Source organism: Lissotriton helveticus, chromosome 8 (assembly GCF_964261635.1).
Source record: "Lissotriton helveticus chromosome 8, aLisHel1.1, whole genome shotgun sequence".
Lineage (NCBI taxonomy): Eukaryota > Metazoa > Chordata > Amphibia > Caudata > Salamandridae > Lissotriton > Lissotriton helveticus.
Genome location: NC_136069.1, coordinates 384,718,800 through 384,739,423, shown reverse-complemented (window position 1 = coordinate 384,739,423; position 20,624 = coordinate 384,718,800). Strand labels below are relative to the sequence as shown.

Genomic DNA, 20,624 nt, shown 5'->3' with positions numbered 1-20,624 from the left:
GGAAAGCCGTAAGCAAAGCGGCACAATCATTTAAATAATACTGCCATATTGTTGGTGGATCCTTGGCCAATGAAAGGCCAGATAGCGCTTCAATAGCAAAAAACTTTATTGGCAGTATGTAATGACTGTGCCTGTACATCCCTTCGCCTGCCGCTATTTAAAACGAAAACCCTGTGAGTGTCACATATTAGTGAAGTACTCTAGCTTTGAATAAGCCACAACCTAAATAGGTCAACAGAGTTCGTAAGCGGCGGTTCAGCAGCCCAAATTGAATGCAAGACACAGTATCCCACCTGGGGCCAGCCGAACTTGCGGCGGGTGCAATCCGGAAGCGGTGGTGGAAACCGCCTGTAACACAGCAAAACACAAGGAGTAAATGGTACTCCCAAGGTCCGGTGCACACTCGGGTTGTATGTCGGCCATGGAAAATCCGCAGACGCGTTTCTGGCTCTTGCCGTCATCAGTGCGGAAAGACGGCAAGAGCCAGAAACACGTCTGCGGATTTTCCATGGCCAACATACAACCCGAGTGTGCACCGGACCTTGGGAGTACCATTTACCCACCAAACACAATATGGCTTGGGGAGGGGCAGGGAGGGGCATGGGGACGAATGAACAGTGCCTCAATTTGTCTCTGATTATGGGCAAGTACATGAGCGCAAGGAAGGGGTCAATCCACCTTGCCTTCAAGACTTGTCCAGTGCCTTGATATGATTAATCGGGAGAAATTGTGGGCACAGATGGAGAAAATGGGCTTTGAGGAAGCTCTCATCACCCTCCTGTGTAAGTTGCACGCGTCCACCACTGTTGCCATACGATTTGGCCCTGGGGGAGAGAAGATTAGGCCCATTGTCTCCAGAGTTCGTCAGGGGTGCATCCTGGCCCCATTTCCTTTTCTTCTGTATACAAATAGCCTAGAGTCATCCCGAATAGAGCAGGCATTAGACTTCTAGAATAGGAGGTCCCCTTGTTGTCATATGCGGGCGACACAGTTTTAATGGCCTTAACCGCCAATAGCCTCCAAAAATCATTGAAGTTTTTACTGAATTTAGGTTAGCATTGGACTTAAAAGTAAATTTTACCAAATCTTATATCATGGTGTGTGGCCCCCATTTAAACTAAAACAAGAACATTTATCGTTAATGGTAAGACCATTGATAAGGTGTCCAATTTTACATATTTGGGGAATGTTTTTAATAACAAACTGAACTGGGACCATCTTGTTACAGCAAGGGTACAGGATACTAGTCATATGGAAGAGAGTCTATTCCGGGGAGCGGAATTGATCACCTTATACAAATCAAAATGCCTGTCTATCGCAACCTACGCGGGCAGGAGTGTGGGGACACCATAAAAGCACCCAACTACAAACTTTAGAAATAAATTTATAAAAAGACTGTTGATGATCCCAAAGAGTCCCCCCACAGTCTTTTTGCCACTCTGAGGTAGGGCTGGATTTTGTAGAAGACCGGATTAATATTGCCCCACTGGTTCTTTGGGCTAAAATTTGGATGTCAGAGGACCTAATGTTCTCAAGGGAGATTATTAAGGATTGTATGAACCTTGAGAATGCCCTGACTATTCCATGGCTCGGCATTGTCAGAGACAAATTTAATGAGATTGGTTTGGGGCATTATTGTGACAACCCTGTTAGTATTCACTCAAACAAGAAAATGATTATAAAAGAAGCATACTACGCTGAGTCGAACACGTGTTGTCGGTACTCAGGAATTAAATGTCTTTTAGATCGGTCCCCTACACAACAGCAATTTTACTTGTCCTTTACTACTAATGCACTTTTTCGATTTCTCATGACTAGATTTCATCTTTGCATGTTGCACATTCTCGTGGCCTTTCTTAAACAGGCTGGCTGGTGTAAGAACCTTATTGCTTGTCCTTGCAAATATTTAGCACAACAAGAACTTTGCACTTTCTTGCTGTTTTGCACACTTTACAAAGAGCCAAGGGCATGATTCCTTACCCCAATCCTAAGGGAAAATCACCCTTGTACCTATCAGGTGGATTTAACTTTTTTACGCCCTTTGTCTACTGACGCTATTTGCACTGCTGTACTGAATTATATTAGAACTGCATCCTTAATAAGGAAACTGTATGAAATGTAAAAAAGAAAATAGTGTTTTTAAGTAGTTTTAAAAATGATAAATTCTGAGCCTTTAGTGTCTTGAGTCACATTATCGTACAAATTGGACATGATAATTTTACAGCATTATGTGTGTATGTTAAACTTTTATGGTCTGCTTGTACCGAATAAAGTTATTTTAAACCAGATACATATTTTGACCTGGCACAGTTAAATTTCAGGAAGCAAACAGGATGTTTGGGAAGGCCTAAAAATAAGTGTGTGGTATTTCTTAACAGATTCATCTGGTAGTCCTATGTGAGCAGCATTTCCCACAGGCACTTTCAATAAGACAGCCACTGCAAACCATAGCTTAACTGTATGCATGTGCAAGTCTAGAGAAGTGTATGCACTGTAAAATGCCATAAGCACTGTGAACCAGACACACTTTCTACAGCAAGGCCGTGATGATTCGTCCTGGGGTGATGGAGTCTGCAGGGTCATAGTGAATCTCTTAGACCGGGCTCTCACCAAATGGAGGATAGAAGTATGGACATCAGGTTGCCTGCCTCACCATTGCACATCGGATTGTAACCTCTTAGTCAGCCTTAAAATCTGGGAATGCTGCTAGCAGGAAAGAATAAACATATTTCCTTGCCAAATTACAGTAGTGCTTTTAAATTAGAAAGAAGGCTGCTTGATGTTAGCCTTCAAAATTACTTTTAGTGATCACTAGGCTCCACATGGTGAAACTAATACGAAAAAAGAGACTGTAACTTCAGCACATGTAAGCCGATATTTAGTTTATAGACCAAAATAAATTCTGTTATTAAATTCAAACAGAGAATGGATATACACAAAAAACTTTTACTAGATAAATATGCCCAGTCTTTATTTTTATAAACATTCCTTCTGGTTTCTGTTTAACCTCAACAGACAGATACACCTCTGCATAATGTTAACTGATGAATACCGATCCCAAGTGCACCAGTGACTCAGTTCTGGCCCATTTACAACAGTAAATTTAGAATGATCCTTATTAAACTTGGGCTGGACCACAGTTAAGAATTCAATTGTTTCACAGATTTCTTTATACTTTACCTTGCAAACAGACACATCGTCAATAGAAGACTTCTTGCATTTCACTGGCTTCTTTGGAAAATAGTATAATATCTTCCAATACATCTTGCATAACACTAATCACCCCTATTACAGGTACACAGAAAACTTAGGATGGGATTGTCACACAGCAGCCTGTTGCACTATAGATCTGCTCGATACCATGCTGTCAAAGGAGATGATGAAATGAAAAAACTAAGCCAGTTTAGGACATCTTACAGAATAGAACTTCCTTATCCCATTGAGGTCACCATAAACATATTGACACTCTCCTGCTCAGAGATCATAATTTCATATAAAGATATACCACTGGCATTTTAGGAAGCTTGACAGGCAAGTAGAACAAGCAAGCAGAACTAAGGGCGATGTTCCCCACATGTTTCAGAATGTCAAATGGAGTCATTTAGAATAATATTTTCTTGTACAAGATTAAAACGCAACAGGTTTTCAGAGTGTTGCTCCTAAAATATTTTGTCCAGAATAAAAAGATGCATTATTAAATATTAGTTTTAAGAATTGTTCTAAACAAGCTAGGTTTCATAGTCTACTCATGAATTTGTCCCAAGATCTGAACATTCATTTCCCATGCAAAATCTTTATCTACATTTTTCCCAATCGGTCTCTCCTCCAAAATCTGAATATAAATTGTCCCAGTGCTCATTAAATTAACTTTGGACTAGGAAACTAAATTATCTAAATAGTTGATTTCTTCTCCTTTCGCACAATTATGAACCACAAATCTCCCACAATTTAACTGATCAGGAAATTCACAACATTCTGTACTTTCAAGAGTGGAAAAAAGTATTACATGCACATATTTTGAACTACTGACTTTCAAGCAATTGTAAAGATTTCAAACCTTTTAAGAAACAGAGAACTAACATTTTACCAAATTATTTTAAAGGCATCAAAGCAAGGGGAATGCTCCTGGCCGCTCACTTGGCTAAGAACCTAGATTATTTTTCTATTGTTTGACACTGCATAAAGTTCAGAAGATTGTTTGGGTTGTAAGCAGGGCAAAAGTCCTGAAAAAAGTAGTGGGGGGGACGCTGTCACCGGAAGTGAAGTCACAACAGGAAGTGACGTCATGAAAGGTGACTTGCACCATCGGGCTCATTGCCTCCCCTCGCTCACCCCTTAGATGAGATTGCATTTGAGAAGTCAGCACGTGAGCAGCGTGCTGTGAGCTCTGAGCTCCTCGTCCCAGAGAGGCCAAAGAGTGAAGTCCAGCTATTTGGCGGGGGGGGGGGGGGGGTTGGGGGGGTGGGGGGTGGGGGGTACGGCGTCCACCCAGTAAAATAAGTGGGGGGACGCCGTCCACTAACGTGGTACCCAGATTCGAGCCCTGGTTGTAAGAGTAAATCGGTCAATTTTTGTTTTGGTCATAAAGTATTGCAATTTCTATTTAATATTTGATGTTCACAGTTGAAGAGTTTTTTTTAATCCTTTTTTGATATCCTCTCTGGGGTTGACGCTTTCTTCATGAACCTTTTCTCTCCTTGCTCTGGGGGAAATGTACTCTGCCTCCACATATCCAGTGTACTACATCAGTTCTTCAACGTTTTGATCAGGAGAAAAATAGGACAAGACAGTGTGTCTAGTGAAGCAGGCAATCCACTCATTAGTAGATTAAGTCTAGCATGTCCTTTTACTGGAGATATTGCTACAGTGATTTTGCATGCGTGGTGCACATGCGTATGCAAAGAGTAATCTTTTTGATAGGATAAGCATGCAGAAAACATGGTTACAAGCAAGCATGATAAAGTAGTTAATTTCATCAGATAAATTCGATCATTAAAACCCTAAGAATCTTTTACTACCCTACACCCTTATCCATCCCTAAACCCCAAATACCCCTTACTGCCCCTTACCCATCTCTGGAACTTAAAAACCCTCACAAGCCCCTACCTTTTCCCATCTCTCAACCCTAAAAACCCATTATTACCCCGTTCCCTTATGCATTCCTAAACCCTAAAAACCATAACAACCTTGTATACTTATCCATCCCTTAACCATAAATATTCCTTACTATCTTGTACCCTTACCTATCCCTGAACCATAAACACCCTTACAACCACTACCTTTACCCATCATTGAACCCTAAACACACCCAACCAACCTAACCTTTCGGTGAACTACAAAACCCTTATAAACCCATACCCTCACCCATCTCTTAACCCTTAAAACACCTCACACCCATTATTTGCCATTAATTCCCTTATTTCATGTCATTAAAAAAGACACACCTGCGTAGTAAAGTCCCACATTGTACGATGCCAGAAAATGGCATGCATGGTACTTTCATACGGGTAATGCCCACGCTGTAAATGCAATATAGCCTTCTAGCGCGCCGTAGTGGACTATACCCGCCATTAAAGGCCCGCTCCAGCGGTAAAGGTTTAACAAGGGAGCGGCCCTTTAATGGCTGTTATAGACCGATACGGAGGGCTGTAAGGCTATTAGAACATTCCGCCTCTAGAGGGTAGAATTAGTAAAACAAAAGGCTCCACAGTCAGAGGGGGTTGAAATCCTCTCTGGCTCCGTCAGGCCTTAGTTCACAGCAACAGCTGTGAAAGGAAAAAGCTGGATTGTTGGTGCTCACCATTCCACTGTTCTAATGCGCAATAACAACTGCCTTCTAAGCGTTATATAATAACAAAAAATGGCAACAAGAACATCATTTTTGGGCACAAATTTTTGTGCACCAGCTCAATAGGCGATATTGAATACTTCAGTCGGATCAAAAGGAGGCCTCAGCGAAAATCATGCAATTAGTTCAAGTAAGAAAATTAAATGAAAAATCCTAAAACTTGCATTCATTATCCTAAATCTAGTAAACATTTCTTGTCGGGTGTTTTTTTTCTTAAGACAGTAATGCAGTTCATAATCACCTCCCTGAAACATCAACCTATCTCACGGCTTTGTGCATGGCATGGTCTGCAAAACAGTGGCAACAACTCAGTTTGCACACCAACTGTAGTTGCAATGGCCTGAAGCAATTCGAGGCTCATTTCCGCTTCTGAAGAGTCAATGAAGGTAAAAGTTACTCAACTGCAACACTCTGCTTGCAACTGTAGTGATGCAGATCACATACTGTGCACTCTACCGTCATATTGTAATGGGATGAGAATATTGCAACTTGATTTCACGGCGAAGAAGTTGCTTGTGAGATGCTGCAAAGACCTGTGCGCACACATTTCAACACATACATATCCCCACTGGCCTTCAACATTGGCTTCGGCTTATATGCTAAAAACACTCAGATCTACCTCAACCTAGAGGAAAACTTAGATGTCCAGTAGGAAATCAATGACTGCCTCAAACACATTGAGCTCTGGACAATCCTTCAGAACAACACCCTAGTGGTCTCAATCTAGTGCAGTGAAAAACAATATTCTGGGGTCAGTTACCGACTACTTGTCCTTTCTCCTGGCTTTTGCCAACAGGGCCAGCCCTTGATAAGTCAAAAGATCAGAACCTACCTAATGCCCCTTGCCCAATATAGTAAATCAGATCACTGTTTCTACAAATTCAATGGATCACATTGTTTCTCAAGGTAGTAAGCTCACTGGACAAGAGCAATGCCGTATATTAAATAATTCCCATCAAGACACTGAGAAAGGTCTAGAATTGCTCAATTCCCAATGATCTTCTGTCTGAGACATGCAGACCACACCACGGCTTAATCATTCAAAACTCTAATCTAAGCACCTTACAAATTATACAAAATCAATCTCTCATGTCTGTTTCACCATCCCAACCTGCCTGGCACCTGTGATCCACATCTGAAAACAATGTATCCATTCCCAAACTGAGATTCAAACGTTGTATATGGAGCTTCCTGCATATTAAACAATATGAGCTCTAAAATTCACTTTAGCTAAACCTAGAATTTTTTTTCCATAAATAAGGAAATGGCTTAAACCGACCTGGTTCAGCAAAATCTAGCAATTTACACAGCTAACGAAAGCAGTTGATAAGCTATGTTTGTCTAAACATCAATTTGCAGACCAACTGTTAATTATACCGTTCTCATGTTTCTTTAGGCGTGTATGCTAAAGGGTGTGAGTCTTGCACAAACCTATAGTACTCCTCTTATAAATCAGTGCTCATTTATTGGCATAGGTAACTATTATAGCTCTTTGATTGACATTCATGCAGAATTTAAAACAGCCACTGACCTGGCAGTTACGGAAAGACCATTCCCACAGTTGAGGCCTAGAATAGGGACAGGCCATGGATGATTTAAAAGCCAGATGAGTATAGTATAGACTTTGGCTTATGCTTATAATGATATAGATTATATTCAACATACTTACAAGGAAAATTCTCTTTTGCTGAGCAAACAACAAGGAACATGATCAAGATCACAAGGTGATGTCTTAGGTCAGTAAGGTGCTGAAACCTGTAGACGTCTCGTATATAGACTGGAAAAAACCTCTCTATTCCCAGATTCTCTCATCTCTTCTAGGCTACCAGTCTTGTAGTTTAAAACAAAATAGGAATCAAGAGCATGTGTTATAAAAAGTAGGAGGTACTGCACTTATCTCCTTAATAGCTTGTATATTTGTCTTGCTGTTGAGATTCAAATTATTTGGAATCAGCTTCGGTGTCTAGCTTGCAGCGTTTCTGACACTCATACTCATCGCTAATGAAGGGGATGTTTAGTAGTATCAAGATCATATTTGTATAGTACTGTGAAAATATGTTTCTATCTCAACCCAAACTATTCCTATTACTGTATATAGTAGATAAACGTAGATAATATACAAATGCACAAAATGTAAGCAATACCATAAGCACCACAAAGACAGATAGAAATAAGATATAAGCCAAGCCTTGTACATTCAATAGTGAGTCATAATTATCCCCAATCAGTGAGGTACAAATGGCTCTGAGAGGAGCCATGCTCCATGTAAACCACAGTGTGGCCTGTTATGTTAAGAAAAGCTTCACTAATCATTACTGGTAGATGGTTATGATTATAATTATAATGATGTATTATTGATTACAAATCCATTAGTTGCCCATAGTTATGAGGCCCATGGAATACATATAAGAGAAACATAATGATATGGGATTAGAAGGACCAGCAGACAAACTACACAAAAGGGGTGCTGCTCATTCTTCCATATCATTTCCCTCACTCCCCCTTCCCCCAACACCCATCCTCCCTGTCCTTAGAGCTCTAATTGTTAATTATCAATGAAGTGTCAACCATTAGCAACAATGGATAAACCAAGTAAGACTGAGGGCATCTTAATGAATGTTAAAGGCCTACTAGATAAAGAGGAAATACCTTTTCCATGCATTGAACAACTGCTTAGCACCTCAACTGACAAACAACTATTAGGGGTCTCATGTACATCAAAAATCAACTACATCTTTATGTAATCTATAAATGTATAACAATACTATATTCACAAAATTATAAACAATTTGGGTATGTATGTAAAACGTGTATGTAGGGAAACGCCACTTTAAATAGTCAATAATGACAAATAGAGGGGGGCATCTAGTTGACATAATAGCACTGCTTAACAGTTGTTTAGCAAGGAGGCTGCTTATCTGAGGAAATGAAAATAAGTAGAAACCACAAAAATGCAGACACGTTACACTTTTAGCTCAGTCTCTTAAAATATAATCTACTCTGAGGAAGAATTATCTATCATAAAAGAACATGGTAGAAAGAGGGAAAGAAGGAATAGTGAGAATATTGAAATGAGATAGCACCCCTCTAAGCACTTGAAATTTGACAATAATCTAAATGGTGATTAAGGTGACAATGTTATGCAACTATTGAAAGTGGTACATTGAGAGATGAGGGATAACCATCAATATTTTGTCTCCCAGCACAAGGAAACCCTCCAAGCTATAAAACAAAGACTTGTATCCTCTCAAGAGAAGAATTTGAAAAAAACAGAAAGCTGAATATGTAGATCAGAAAAGCCCATGGACAATTATGAAAAAACTGATTGATAAACAGACCAAAAGAGACTGGATCTTATAGATGCTAATACACAATTGGAAATCTGAGCAAGGATAAATAACCTGCCCATAATATGATAATCTGAAAACTTTGAAAAAGGTAAGGTTTTGAAATAAAGAGGCTATGGTATGTAAGGAAGAGACAGGCATTGACTTGCTAAATGAAATTCTTGGGAGTCCGAGAAAAACCAACACAAGGAAACATAGAAAAATCCTGATCACCTTAAAAAAAGTACAATATTTAAAGAACCATGTAAATCCTTTCATTTCAAGACACACATTCTCTTATTAGACCAGATATCGTGCACTGCAGACAAGCTCTGGAGATAAAAAAAAATTAGTGGATCAATTCAAGGTCAAACAATGATCTGTGCAAATATTTCATCCCAAAAAATAAAAGTAGTGTATATTAATATAATTGTTTTTTGGAAGTGGAAACTGGTCAGGAATTCCCAGACTTGACACGAGTCAAAGAGAAAAGTTTATCAGGCAATATTTCTTTAAGAAACATTATTACCCAGAGAATGTCGAGAGGCCATAAGTAGTGACTTGTGGTGGGTTAACATCATAAATATGGGTCCAAATAAAAACACAAATTAGAAAGACTTCGATTGGGGATTATTTGGAATATAGCAAATTGGAATGAGAAAAGAGTTAACAATCATAGGAAATTATCTGAGATTATGACGCTAATATATGTCTTATTCAGATATTATTCTTTTTCAAGAGACACAGTTAATAACGGACAATATCACACGGATGAAATTCTTCTGGGCTTGAACAACCTATTTTGCTAGTACTGGAGGGTGGGGTGGGGTAATACTAGCAGAGAAGCAAATCATATCAAGATCAAAGCCAAAAGGAAATACGTCTAACTGGGGGCTTCAGGAGATGGGTTATAATCAGTCCTGACATGCATGAACAAGAGAAATTCATAGTTAGTAATGTAGTATTCTAAACAAGACAAACCCTCTAGTAACAATGATTAATGGATTATCAAATGTACAGAATCCATATATTCTCAGTGGGGGAACTAGAATGCTGTAAGTGCAGCTCCAAGTAATAGAAGATGCTGTAGTTAAGGGGAAAGCAACTCCAAATTAAGACAAACTATTACCGGAGTAATCTTCGTTTGGGGCCTGTCCCTGAGTCCAACTTGTGGTATACACCCAACTCTTGCTGCACACACTCTTGGGCCATGTGCAATGGGGGACGTGTGCAAGGACGTGCATGCTGCCAGGTTCTGTACTAAAACCAGAGGTGGACGTCAACCCCGATGCACTCAGTCTATGACTATGCACAGCCAGGGTTGGGCGCAGGGCTATGCCTGAGCCATGTCTTGTCCCCCACCTTCCGTGAGCAGTCACCTTCACTGCAGAGGTGTTGGGCACAGGGCCTGGCTTGCAGCTGAAGCCTGAAAGTTGGCCCATAGTGCTTGGCATTTAGCCAGGACTTTTTCAAAATATTTGTTTCAGATTGCTCTACCCTAAATAGGATTTGTGAATCGGACACAAGTTTCAAATCTTGAAGCTTGCATAAGGATTGCAAGTCTGATTACTCCCAAACACCTAAAATGGCATCTGGACCCCCGGTACTGAGACAGGTACCACAGCCTCAGCTACCATTTTAGAGATGTTGAGGATTTAAATCAGAAATCATATTTGAATACCTAAACTTTTTTTCCTGGTTTTTAATTTTTATTTTTTTTATTTTAACCTAATGGAAAGCTCCTTGAGGACCCTCCACCCCACTGTTTCCTGGCTGTCTGAAAGTGCCAACCTACCTATTTAGATGCCTTTTGTTTTTCCAAAACTTCAGGGCATGGGAACTGTGCCGAGAACCCTGTAAGGGCTGCTTTAAGAGAAATATTCATCTTGTGACAGCTATCAGATCGCTCGGATTGCGGTATCAACTCTGATATTGCGGATCTGAAAGCAACAAAATAGCGTCCTTTGTTCAATCACTTTTTTTTTTTAAATTCCCAATCCAACTCATGGATTATTTGCGAGACCCAAACGACAAAGACACACCAAAGTGTTAACATTTTAAAATCGGCTCAGTAACATTTTAAAACATTAATGTCTCAAAGAATTGTTGCACAGATTTACAACAAACTAATGAAAGCACATTTTCTGCGTAAACATTATGGTCACGTTTGGTGTAACTCTGTTCAGTGGTGCATGATGTAGATGTGAGCAAAATGTCGTATTGGGAAAATTTTGTTTTTTTTCACTCTAGCTATACCTTTTAACTTGGATTGACACAGACACTGACAGACACACAAACACACAATTTAGTTACATAAGGGACACCAACACTCCAAACCCCATAATCTTCTGTGATTCGGTTGAAAGAGGACATGTTTAGCTGACTGAGTTTATTAATAACAAACACTGATGCAATTTCCCCTCGAAATAACAAACAGTTCACAGACATAAACAGTTTACTACATGGTGAAAACTAGTGATCACAATATAGTATTTAGAAGTCAGATATCCAACTAGACAAAAAAGAATATTAAAGTAACAATCCAAATATTTGAAAATATGTGAACACTCCTCTCCTCTAATTTACAAAAATCTGTGTTTTGTACAGATTTTCATGATTCAATCATTATAATAGAAAACATACTACATATCTTTGGTCTTGGCTTTTACACTATGTATGAAACAGACTTTCTTTTTGTGCGGTCTTAAATCCGATTGTTTCTATTTATGGCACAAGGAATGTCACATTGATGTCTCTGAATGCAACATCTGCTCAGATGAGGAAAAGCTGAGGCCTGAGTTTACTGTGAACATAGATATGATTGCAACAGTAGCAAATGCAATTCTGGGAGAGCAAGCATGCTACGTTTGCATTCCAAAAGGTATTTGATGGGTATGCCCTGGTGTGGGTCGTGTGCACACTGTGCCAATGAAGCAAAGTTACAACCAACTCATGAGCACTAATTTAGGGTGAAACTGGTCTTGGGTTGCTAGTGTTCCGGTTCAGGAAGGACCTGGCCTGGTAGTTTGGGCTGGACTATTCCCATTGGAACAGGCTTAAGACTGATTTGGACATGGCAAGATACAAACTGAGGTGACATGGTGTGATGCACTGGGATGTAGCCCAAGTAGTTACAAGTGGCTGAGAATAAATCAATCATTCCATCCATAACTATTTTGTATTCTTAAAAGTGAAGCCCTGAATGGGACGGGTAAGCTCAGATGTGGGTCCTTTGCACACTGTGCAACTGGAACCAAGCTGTACCTCACTGATGAGCCCTAATGTGGCCAAACCTGTTTTGGGTTGCTTGCGTTCTGGTTCAGGGAGGTCCTGCCCTGGCAGTTGAGGCTGGACTGTTCCCATTTGAACAGGGTCAAGACTGATTTGCATGTGGCTGGGTTCAAATGTAGGTGGCATGATGTGCAAAATAACAATGCATTGGGATGCTACCCAGAGTGAATATTAGGGGCTAAGATTAATTAAAACATTCCATCTATTAGTTTTTTGTATACTTCAGTGCCAATCCCAAAGTGTAAAGGCGCACAAATGTGCGAAAAGGAGCAATGTGTCTTTGGAAGCATATGCCTTGTACCTTCATACACCCTTTCATTTTTGTTTTTTTTCCTCCTGCCTGCATCGAGTAGCTGAAATGTTCCAGCAGACTCAAATACACACTTCTGACAAGGGGATGGTGGGGGAGGGGCTTTCTCCCACGAGTCCAACACGATCCAATGGGGCTAATGTCATTTTGTCACAAACTCAACCGGTTTTGAGATCAGCTTGCCAAGGCACAGAATATCGAGCTTTTCCTAATGCTAAGGCACTCGAGTGTGTGTGCCTATGTCGTTACTGCATTGTAGGGTTTTCTTCAGCGTTATTTGTAGATGTGGCCTAATCTAGTCAAGTATCCACGTGCGTATGAGCATTTTTGAAAGTGCTGCTGTGCCTGGAGCCACTTTGATGCTAATAACGGTTGGAAAGCATGAAGGCACCTTGGAAGCTTGACATGATAGACATTTTTTCTGGTTTAACCTCTGTACCAATTTGCTTATCGTACTTTAGAACCAACTAGTAGTTGATGCCCGATATGCCAGCTGTAGTCTGTGCAGCAGATTTGCGTCATGTCCTCAGTCCATTACTTTGACAGAGCCAGAAGCACGGAGTTAAGTCGGGCACTTTCTGGTCCTTTGAAAGCCAAGCTTTCAGTGAGCAACGTGTTTCTCCTCAGTTTATTTTCATCAGGCGTGTCTCACTTTTGAATTATTTATTTATTTAGCAGGCGTTTAATAACATTTTATATTTTTTCCTAATTTATACAAATAGCCCTGACCGGCCTTTGATTTCCATAGGCGAAGTAAAATTGAAAGCCTACAAAAGCAATAATGGCCAATGGCATCGCTCAGGAAAAGCTGAGGACGTACATGCGCAGAAGGTCAACTTCACTGCATTTGCAGCACCGTTCCAAGTCACAGCAGTTTTTTTGTTTTCTTTTAAACTTTCAAGCATGTTACACAGCATCTGCCCTACAATCTATCTGAAGGTTTTTTGTTTTTTTTAACGCTATCATGCTGCCTGCGTTGACCACATTCTACCTCTTATTTTCTTTACGTTCAGACATGTTGCACAGCGGCTGTGCTGCTGTGCAACATGGCTAAATAAACATTTCCAAAGCCAATAGATCTTGCGTACATGAGACCTATTGGCTTTGCCAATGCTTGTTCTAAAAAGTGTTAATATCTAACTATCATATACACACATGTTTAGCAGGAAAGAGGGGTGTTGACATGCCATGTTACACTAAGTAATTTTAGCTTTTATTTCCCTTTAAATACATCACAAGGGGCTGAGAATTCACCGTGACGTACTTTGACTCAACACATGACCGTCTATTTAAGGCCATACTAAGCAACAACCTAAACAGTTATGCCTCTTTATATTTTTTTCTGCTGAGGATAGTCAAATACAAATGAAGTCTGTTAAAAATCAGTGTATTTTCCATCATAGCTTCAAATAATTGAACGGTATAAGATACCCACATAATATACTTAAATAAACAGACTTACCTCTGCTATTGAAGTGCTTTCCAAATGGGCTCGGGATCCACAAGCTATAGCCATTTGATCCTGCAATGAAACCCATGAACAAGAAATCAAACTTTTCATGCAACTATATAATTTATACAACGGTATTATAAAGCCCTTACTGTGCAATGGCTTGGCTTAGTGGTAGCCACAAAAAACGAGCTATCTACTTGCAATTCTAGTACTCAGTCAGGGATATCCTCATCAAGTACTTCATACATAGCGAATGTAGACTATCCACAGCCTACATGTGGTGGGTCTTAACAGTTTCCCAGAATGTCCCTTTCCAAAAGTTATAATAAAAAAAATACCCACTTAAAGCACTTTTCTGTTCATTTAGGTCTGCAGGAGGCCGATTTAGCTGGTTTGGAGACATAATAAGTACTCATCCCATGCAGCATTGATATACCAATAGCATTGCTGCATCATTCAGAAAACTACTCACAAGGAGAAGTGGGCTATATTTGAATCCTCCATGCTGTCTGCAGTCAAGACAAAACCTCTCCTCCCTGGCACACATCACGGGAGGGATGTGGAGGCAGACTTTGAGAAGCATAGGAAGAGTTGCGCACAAATATAGGGGGGCATACTTCCAATCAGTGTCATTGCACCATTCAGAATAATCATGTGACTGTGGATGATTTAGATATGTGGATTATGAAGGGGTCTTGCTAGTTGCATGGGAGTTGAAAGGTAGAACCCAGTTGGGAAGCCTCCTCCGTCCCACCAATGGAGCTTGTAGCACTCTTCCCTTTCTATGCTGTTGCAGAGCTGTCAGTGGTGTGGCTATGAGGCCGCTATCTCCATGGGAAACAAGGCACTGTAGGGTGGGCTTCAGGGGGGTGACAGAGTTAACTGGGTTTACTCTTACCTTTGTGAGAAATACTGATAATACCTGGAAACCTACTTCTTGCTAGAGTATTTCCCTCTTCTGAGGCAGCACTTTGCATAGTACCCAGTACTTATTTTGCAAATTTAATTATGCGCTTTTCACGGTGCGCATTGAGTGGAAGCGGCAGAATACATGGGTTGGATACATTGCAAATGTATTCACCTCAGTGCTGTTACTGGAGCACTGTTTTTTCATGATGCACACTGCAGCTATTTGTACATTAATGAAAAAAAGCCCTGCATCATGTTGCATTCTAACAGTAACAGCCATGGAATCAACAGTGTGTGGCTTTCTCACAAATCACAGTATTACAGAGCACCACGCATGCTGTGCCACCAAGCTGCTATAGTTGCTTGGCAGAGTCCCTCTGGTGATTGTGGTCCATTCCTGTCATTGGTGAAAGGCTGTACATTGCGCTGCTAAGGTAAGAAGCTGTGGCTCACAACCACCTGTCCGTCACCTTCAATACATTCACAGCTACAAGGTGACCACAGATGTTCCATGTCAGAGCACCATGAATAGTTTACTAGTCTCTATCAAAACCACTGGAGGAAATGGGGGACGGGAATGAACACCAGATTTACCTCTGTACTGAGACGCAAAGCAGTAAAAGGGCAAACGACAAAGAATAAAGACCATGCCTGAAGGGACAGGGGTAAAGAAAAAAAGGGCAGAATGTATGACTGTTTGAAGGGGCATAGAAAAAAAGATTAGCCTGAAGGAGGAGTGGGACGCAAGTTATAAACACAGACTACCATCACCACCACACGTTGGTTCACATGAGAGACTTAAGTCAGATGTTGCTGCAAGCCTTCTCCATGTAGGGATTGGGGCAATAAATGAGTTGCTAACTTCCATCACCCAGAGCTATACTTACATGAATAAAGAAACTTACAGTATAACTAGAGAGTAAAAGTGGCATTAAAAGCAGACAACCTTTGTAAAGATGAACTTCAAAAACAAGACTGAGTCTGCAGAGATGATGGATGAAAACAGTGATGTCTCTATAGAATACACTCGTACAGCACCTACACAGATCAGAGAGAACATTGGTGCTGAATAGGCTTTCTGGGCTGGTGTATTATGCAAAAGTCATTCTCTTTGTGACTGTGCATTTTTACTGCAAAGCTGTGAATACGTTTAAAACTACTGTCAAAGCAGTAGTGCTGTCACAAATATATGCAGATCAACCTTCTCCATTTTTGCCTGGCGTCCAATTTACGTCATAGCGGGGAAAACACTTGCCCTAGTCACAGGAGAGAGGGTGCACAGAAGGTGCCAAGTATCCCTTAGATGTTCATCCTTGTCTTTTTTTTATGCTCTACCTTTCCCTATGAAACAACTGTATCGGAGGGCTAAGTATCAAGTGTAGTTTAGTTTGATTTGTATTTCTTTTCAAGTTTTTTTAAAGTACCTTCCACAAAAACAAATTACATTATAGCAATCTTGGCTGTGTTCAAATGTTTGCCTGGAGTATGCTTGGGGATACAATGTGCGGCCCTGCATCTCCGTGTTATATATGTCTTTTTAAAAACGTATTATGTTGTCCTTCTCTTCATCTCCTGTATCAAAGACAGACCACTGGATTTTTCAACACTTGCTTAGCATGTAAACACTGGCTTAAATAAACAACCAGGATCAGGAAATTTGGCTAGAACATGGCACTCTGTATAAGGATACGGGGTGCTCTCAAGTTCCACGATAAAGTGTTCCTTACCCACAGTTCAATTTGACAGGGATATTAAGAGGAGGCTATTACTTAGCATCTTATACTCTGAATTGGCAGTTCTGTTTTCTCCAGATGTCACTTCTTAAAATGTGTCAAGTCCACTGGTAAAGGTGCGTGATGCATATATATTTTCCCAGTCTCCACACAGGTATTGCTATATCTAAAGCCCTTGGGCTCGGGAGCCAGATGTTCCTGAAACAAAATGTTTTTCTTCAGAGCCCTTTATTAGGTCTCGCCTGTCGATGCGCATGCGCATCGAGCAAGCGAGACTATAGGGGCTCATCCAGACTTTATCTAACTTGCAAGGAATCGTGGCGATTCCTTGCAGTGCCCGTGACTTTTAAGCTCAATGCGCATGTGCATTGAGCTTAAAAGCGCGTGCACATGCCCCCAGCCGCCTGCCTTGCCTACTCTCTCTCACAGCCTCCCCCAGCTCCGCCCCCTCACTACTTGATTGCACGGCCGCTAGGCCGTGCCTCCCCTACTCTCCTCCCCCCTCCTCCTCTCCTCCCCTGCCTGCCTGCCGCTAGGCCGTGCCTCCCCTACTCTCCTCCCCCCTCCTCCTCTCCTCCCCTGCCTGCCTGCCGCTAGGCCGTGCCTCCCCTACTCTCCTCCCCCCTCCTCCTCCTACTGCCGTGTCGCACCTCTCCCCTCTCCGCCCCCTCCCCTGCCAGCCGTGTTACGGTGAAAGGCTTGTATTCTCTCCCTGCTCGTCATTTCTAGCATGTTTCCGTCCCCACCGCCATATGTTCACCTCCTCTCCCCCCTCTCCATCCGCCCTTCTCATCTCTTTCTGGCCTCACCTCGCACCTTATTTTCTTCAGGACAGTCTGGATGCTTCACAGCTCCTCTGGCCTCCCTGCCCCCTCCCCCCATTTGCTCCCGAGCCGCATTTCTCCGCCCCCCCCTAATCACAGCAATGCCAAGAGCTTGTTGTTTACAGGAATCCTCTCTACAAACCAGCACATTTATTGCAGCCAAAGCAAGTATCTTTACTTTCCAGGAGGTTCGTAATGTTCATGTTTGTAATCGTACTCCTTGCTCTACTGAAAATACTTGACGGCAGAGAGCAAAACAAACTGGACTCCAGGAATTTTACAATTCCTAAAGCGGACTTCATTTACTTATTTATTTAATGCGCTTTTATATAGCGCAAACATTACCCGAAGGTGTCCTTCCCCTCCCTTGTTCCTCCCCTCCTTCCCGCGTGCACCATGCAGTCCTTCCGCGGCTCACTTCTTTCCCCACATTTCTACCTGGGCTGCTTCTAATCCTGTGACCACCCTCTCCACTTTGCTGTCTCTTACTCCACGTGGCCTGTCTCTTTTCACTTGTTCTCTGACTGCCTTTGTCCCAGTGCCTCCTGATGCACACCACCACACACGTCACTCTCTTGACCTCTCTGCGCAGTCTCTCGTGCTCCTTCACTCCTTCCGCTATGCCACTTCCCCTCACCATTCCATTGCACCTACTCCCCCCCCCCCGCCCCCAATCTCCGTTCCCACCGCCATATGTTCACCTCCTCTCTCCCCTCTCCATCCGCCCTTCTCATCTCTTTCTGGCCTCACCTCGCACCTTATTTTCTTCAGGACAGTCTGGATGCTTCACAGCTCCTCTGGCCTCCCTGCCCCCTCCCCCCATTTGCTCCCGAGCCGCATTTCTCCGCCCCCCCCTAATCACAGCAATGCCAAGAGCTTGTTGTTTACAGGAATCCTCTCTACAAACCAGCACATTTATTGCAGCCAAAGCAAGTATCTTTACTTTCCAGGAGGTTCGTAATGTTCATGTTTGTAATCGTACTCCTTGCTCTACTGAAAATACTTGACGGCAGAGAGCAAAACAAACTGGACTCCAGGAATTTTACAATTCCTAAAGCGGACTTCATTTACTTATTTATTTAATGCGCTTTTATATAGCGCAAACATTACCCGAAGGTGTCCTTCCCCTCCCTTGTTCCTCCCCTCCTTCCCGCGTGCACCATGCAGTCCTTCCGCGGCTCACTTCTTTCCCCACATTTCTACCTGGGCTGCTTCTAATCCTGTGACCACCCTCTCCACTTTGCTGTCTCTTACTCCACGTGGCCTGTCTCTTTTCACTTGTTCTCTGACTGCCTTTGTCCCAGTGCCTCCTGATGCACACCACCACACACGTCACTCTCTTGACCTCTCTGCGCAGTCTCTCGTGCTCCTTCACTCCTTCCGCTATGCCACTTCCCCTCACCATTCCATTGCACCTACTCCCCCCCCCCGCCCCCAATCTCCGTTCCCACCGCCATATGTTCACCTCCTCTCTCCCCTCTCCATCCGCCCTTCTCATCTCTTTCTGGCCTCACCTCGACCTCGCACCTTATTTTCTTCAGGACAGTCTGGATGCTTCACAGCTCCTCTGGCCTCCCTGCCCCCTCCCCCCTGATCTCTTTCTTGCTCCTCTCCTCTCCAGCCTCCTTTTCCTCTATAGTCTCTTTCCACTCCCATCTCTTTTGAGTCTGTCTCTTCCACCTACATCCTCGCCCTTATCTCATCCACCCTCCTTTCACCACCTTCCATCCTTTTCTCCTGGTCCTTCTATCCAACTCTTTATCCTCTCACCCCCATCACAATAAAATACACTAAACATAATCTTCCAAAAAGTTATTTGCAAAAGTTTAAGCTATTGCAATTAGAAATGACAATAACTTTTATTTAAGTATTAAATATTGGAAAAAATACAACCCATTGTTATTTTTAATATTAATACATCTAAGTCATGTAAATACAACACATATTGCATTACAAATGCTATAGGTGTCACGTTTGCAAAAGTTAACACTATTGGCATTGTAAATGACAAAGTTATTAATTTCGTTATTTTCAAAACAAAAACATAAATAAAAAATTTGTCATTTACAATACTAATACCCCTAACTTTACTAATGCGAGCCCTATTGCATTGCAAACGTATTATTTATAACATTTTTAAAAGATTGTGATTTGTCAGATCAATACATGTAAGACAGGGGAAAACTAAACATGTACCTTTACTAATGCCATAGATGTAACATTTGCTAAATGTATAGCTATTGGCATTTCAAATAACAAAATTAATACTTTTATAATTTGTAAAACATAAACAAAAATTAAAAAATATTTACATTTACCACACCAAAATCTCAAACTTTTCTATTGCGAGACCTATTGCATTTTCAATGCTTGTCTTTCTTTGTCCTCTAACCAACTGGATTGGTAGGATAGAGGTGGGCACATACTGGATCCATAAGAGGACAACTAGAACCACTAGAGGGGGAGTATAAGCACAAGGTCCTAAAGTCACATTAAGAGGCAAGGGGTGCACCACACGGTGGAGGAGCAGCCTTGTATCTCCAGAGTAGCCCAGTATCAACAGATGGCGCATGCAGGACACTGAAGCACTGCACGGGCTAAGAAGAAGAGGAGGAGGTTGAGCCCCCAGAGCGCCACCTGATCCAGGACGTTTCTACAGAAGTGAGCTGTATCCTGGAGGAGAAAATGGGTTACTATTTTTATGGTGCATCATACAATGATTTTTATGAGAACATTTTCACCATGATCATTACCTGAAGGAAGTGATTAGGGGTTAGAAGGCCGATTTCGAGAGGCCATCGATAGAAACAGATTAGCCTCCCTCACCTTAGTCACGCACAGTGCGCACTAGAGTCAGACTGAAGCCTAAGAGACCACTCACTATATGTTTCCTAATATGAATCCAGTTGTGGTTGACATGAAAGGCATGA

The 20,624-nt window shown here is 41.7% G+C and overlaps 1 protein-coding gene across 2 annotated transcripts in view; it reads right to left on the bottom strand.

The window, feature by feature from the left end:
* ALG5 (ALG5 dolichyl-phosphate beta-glucosyltransferase) overlaps nt 1–20,624 on the bottom strand; it is a 227,600-nt gene that overhangs the window by 80,412 nt on the left and 126,564 nt on the right. For both annotated transcript variants that reach the window (XM_078657186.1, XM_078657187.1), the window contains exon 7: nt 14,238–14,297. In XM_078657186.1, the coding sequence (XP_078513312.1) occupies nt 14,238–14,297 (60 nt within the window). The remainder of the gene's footprint in view (nt 1–14,237; nt 14,298–20,624) is intronic.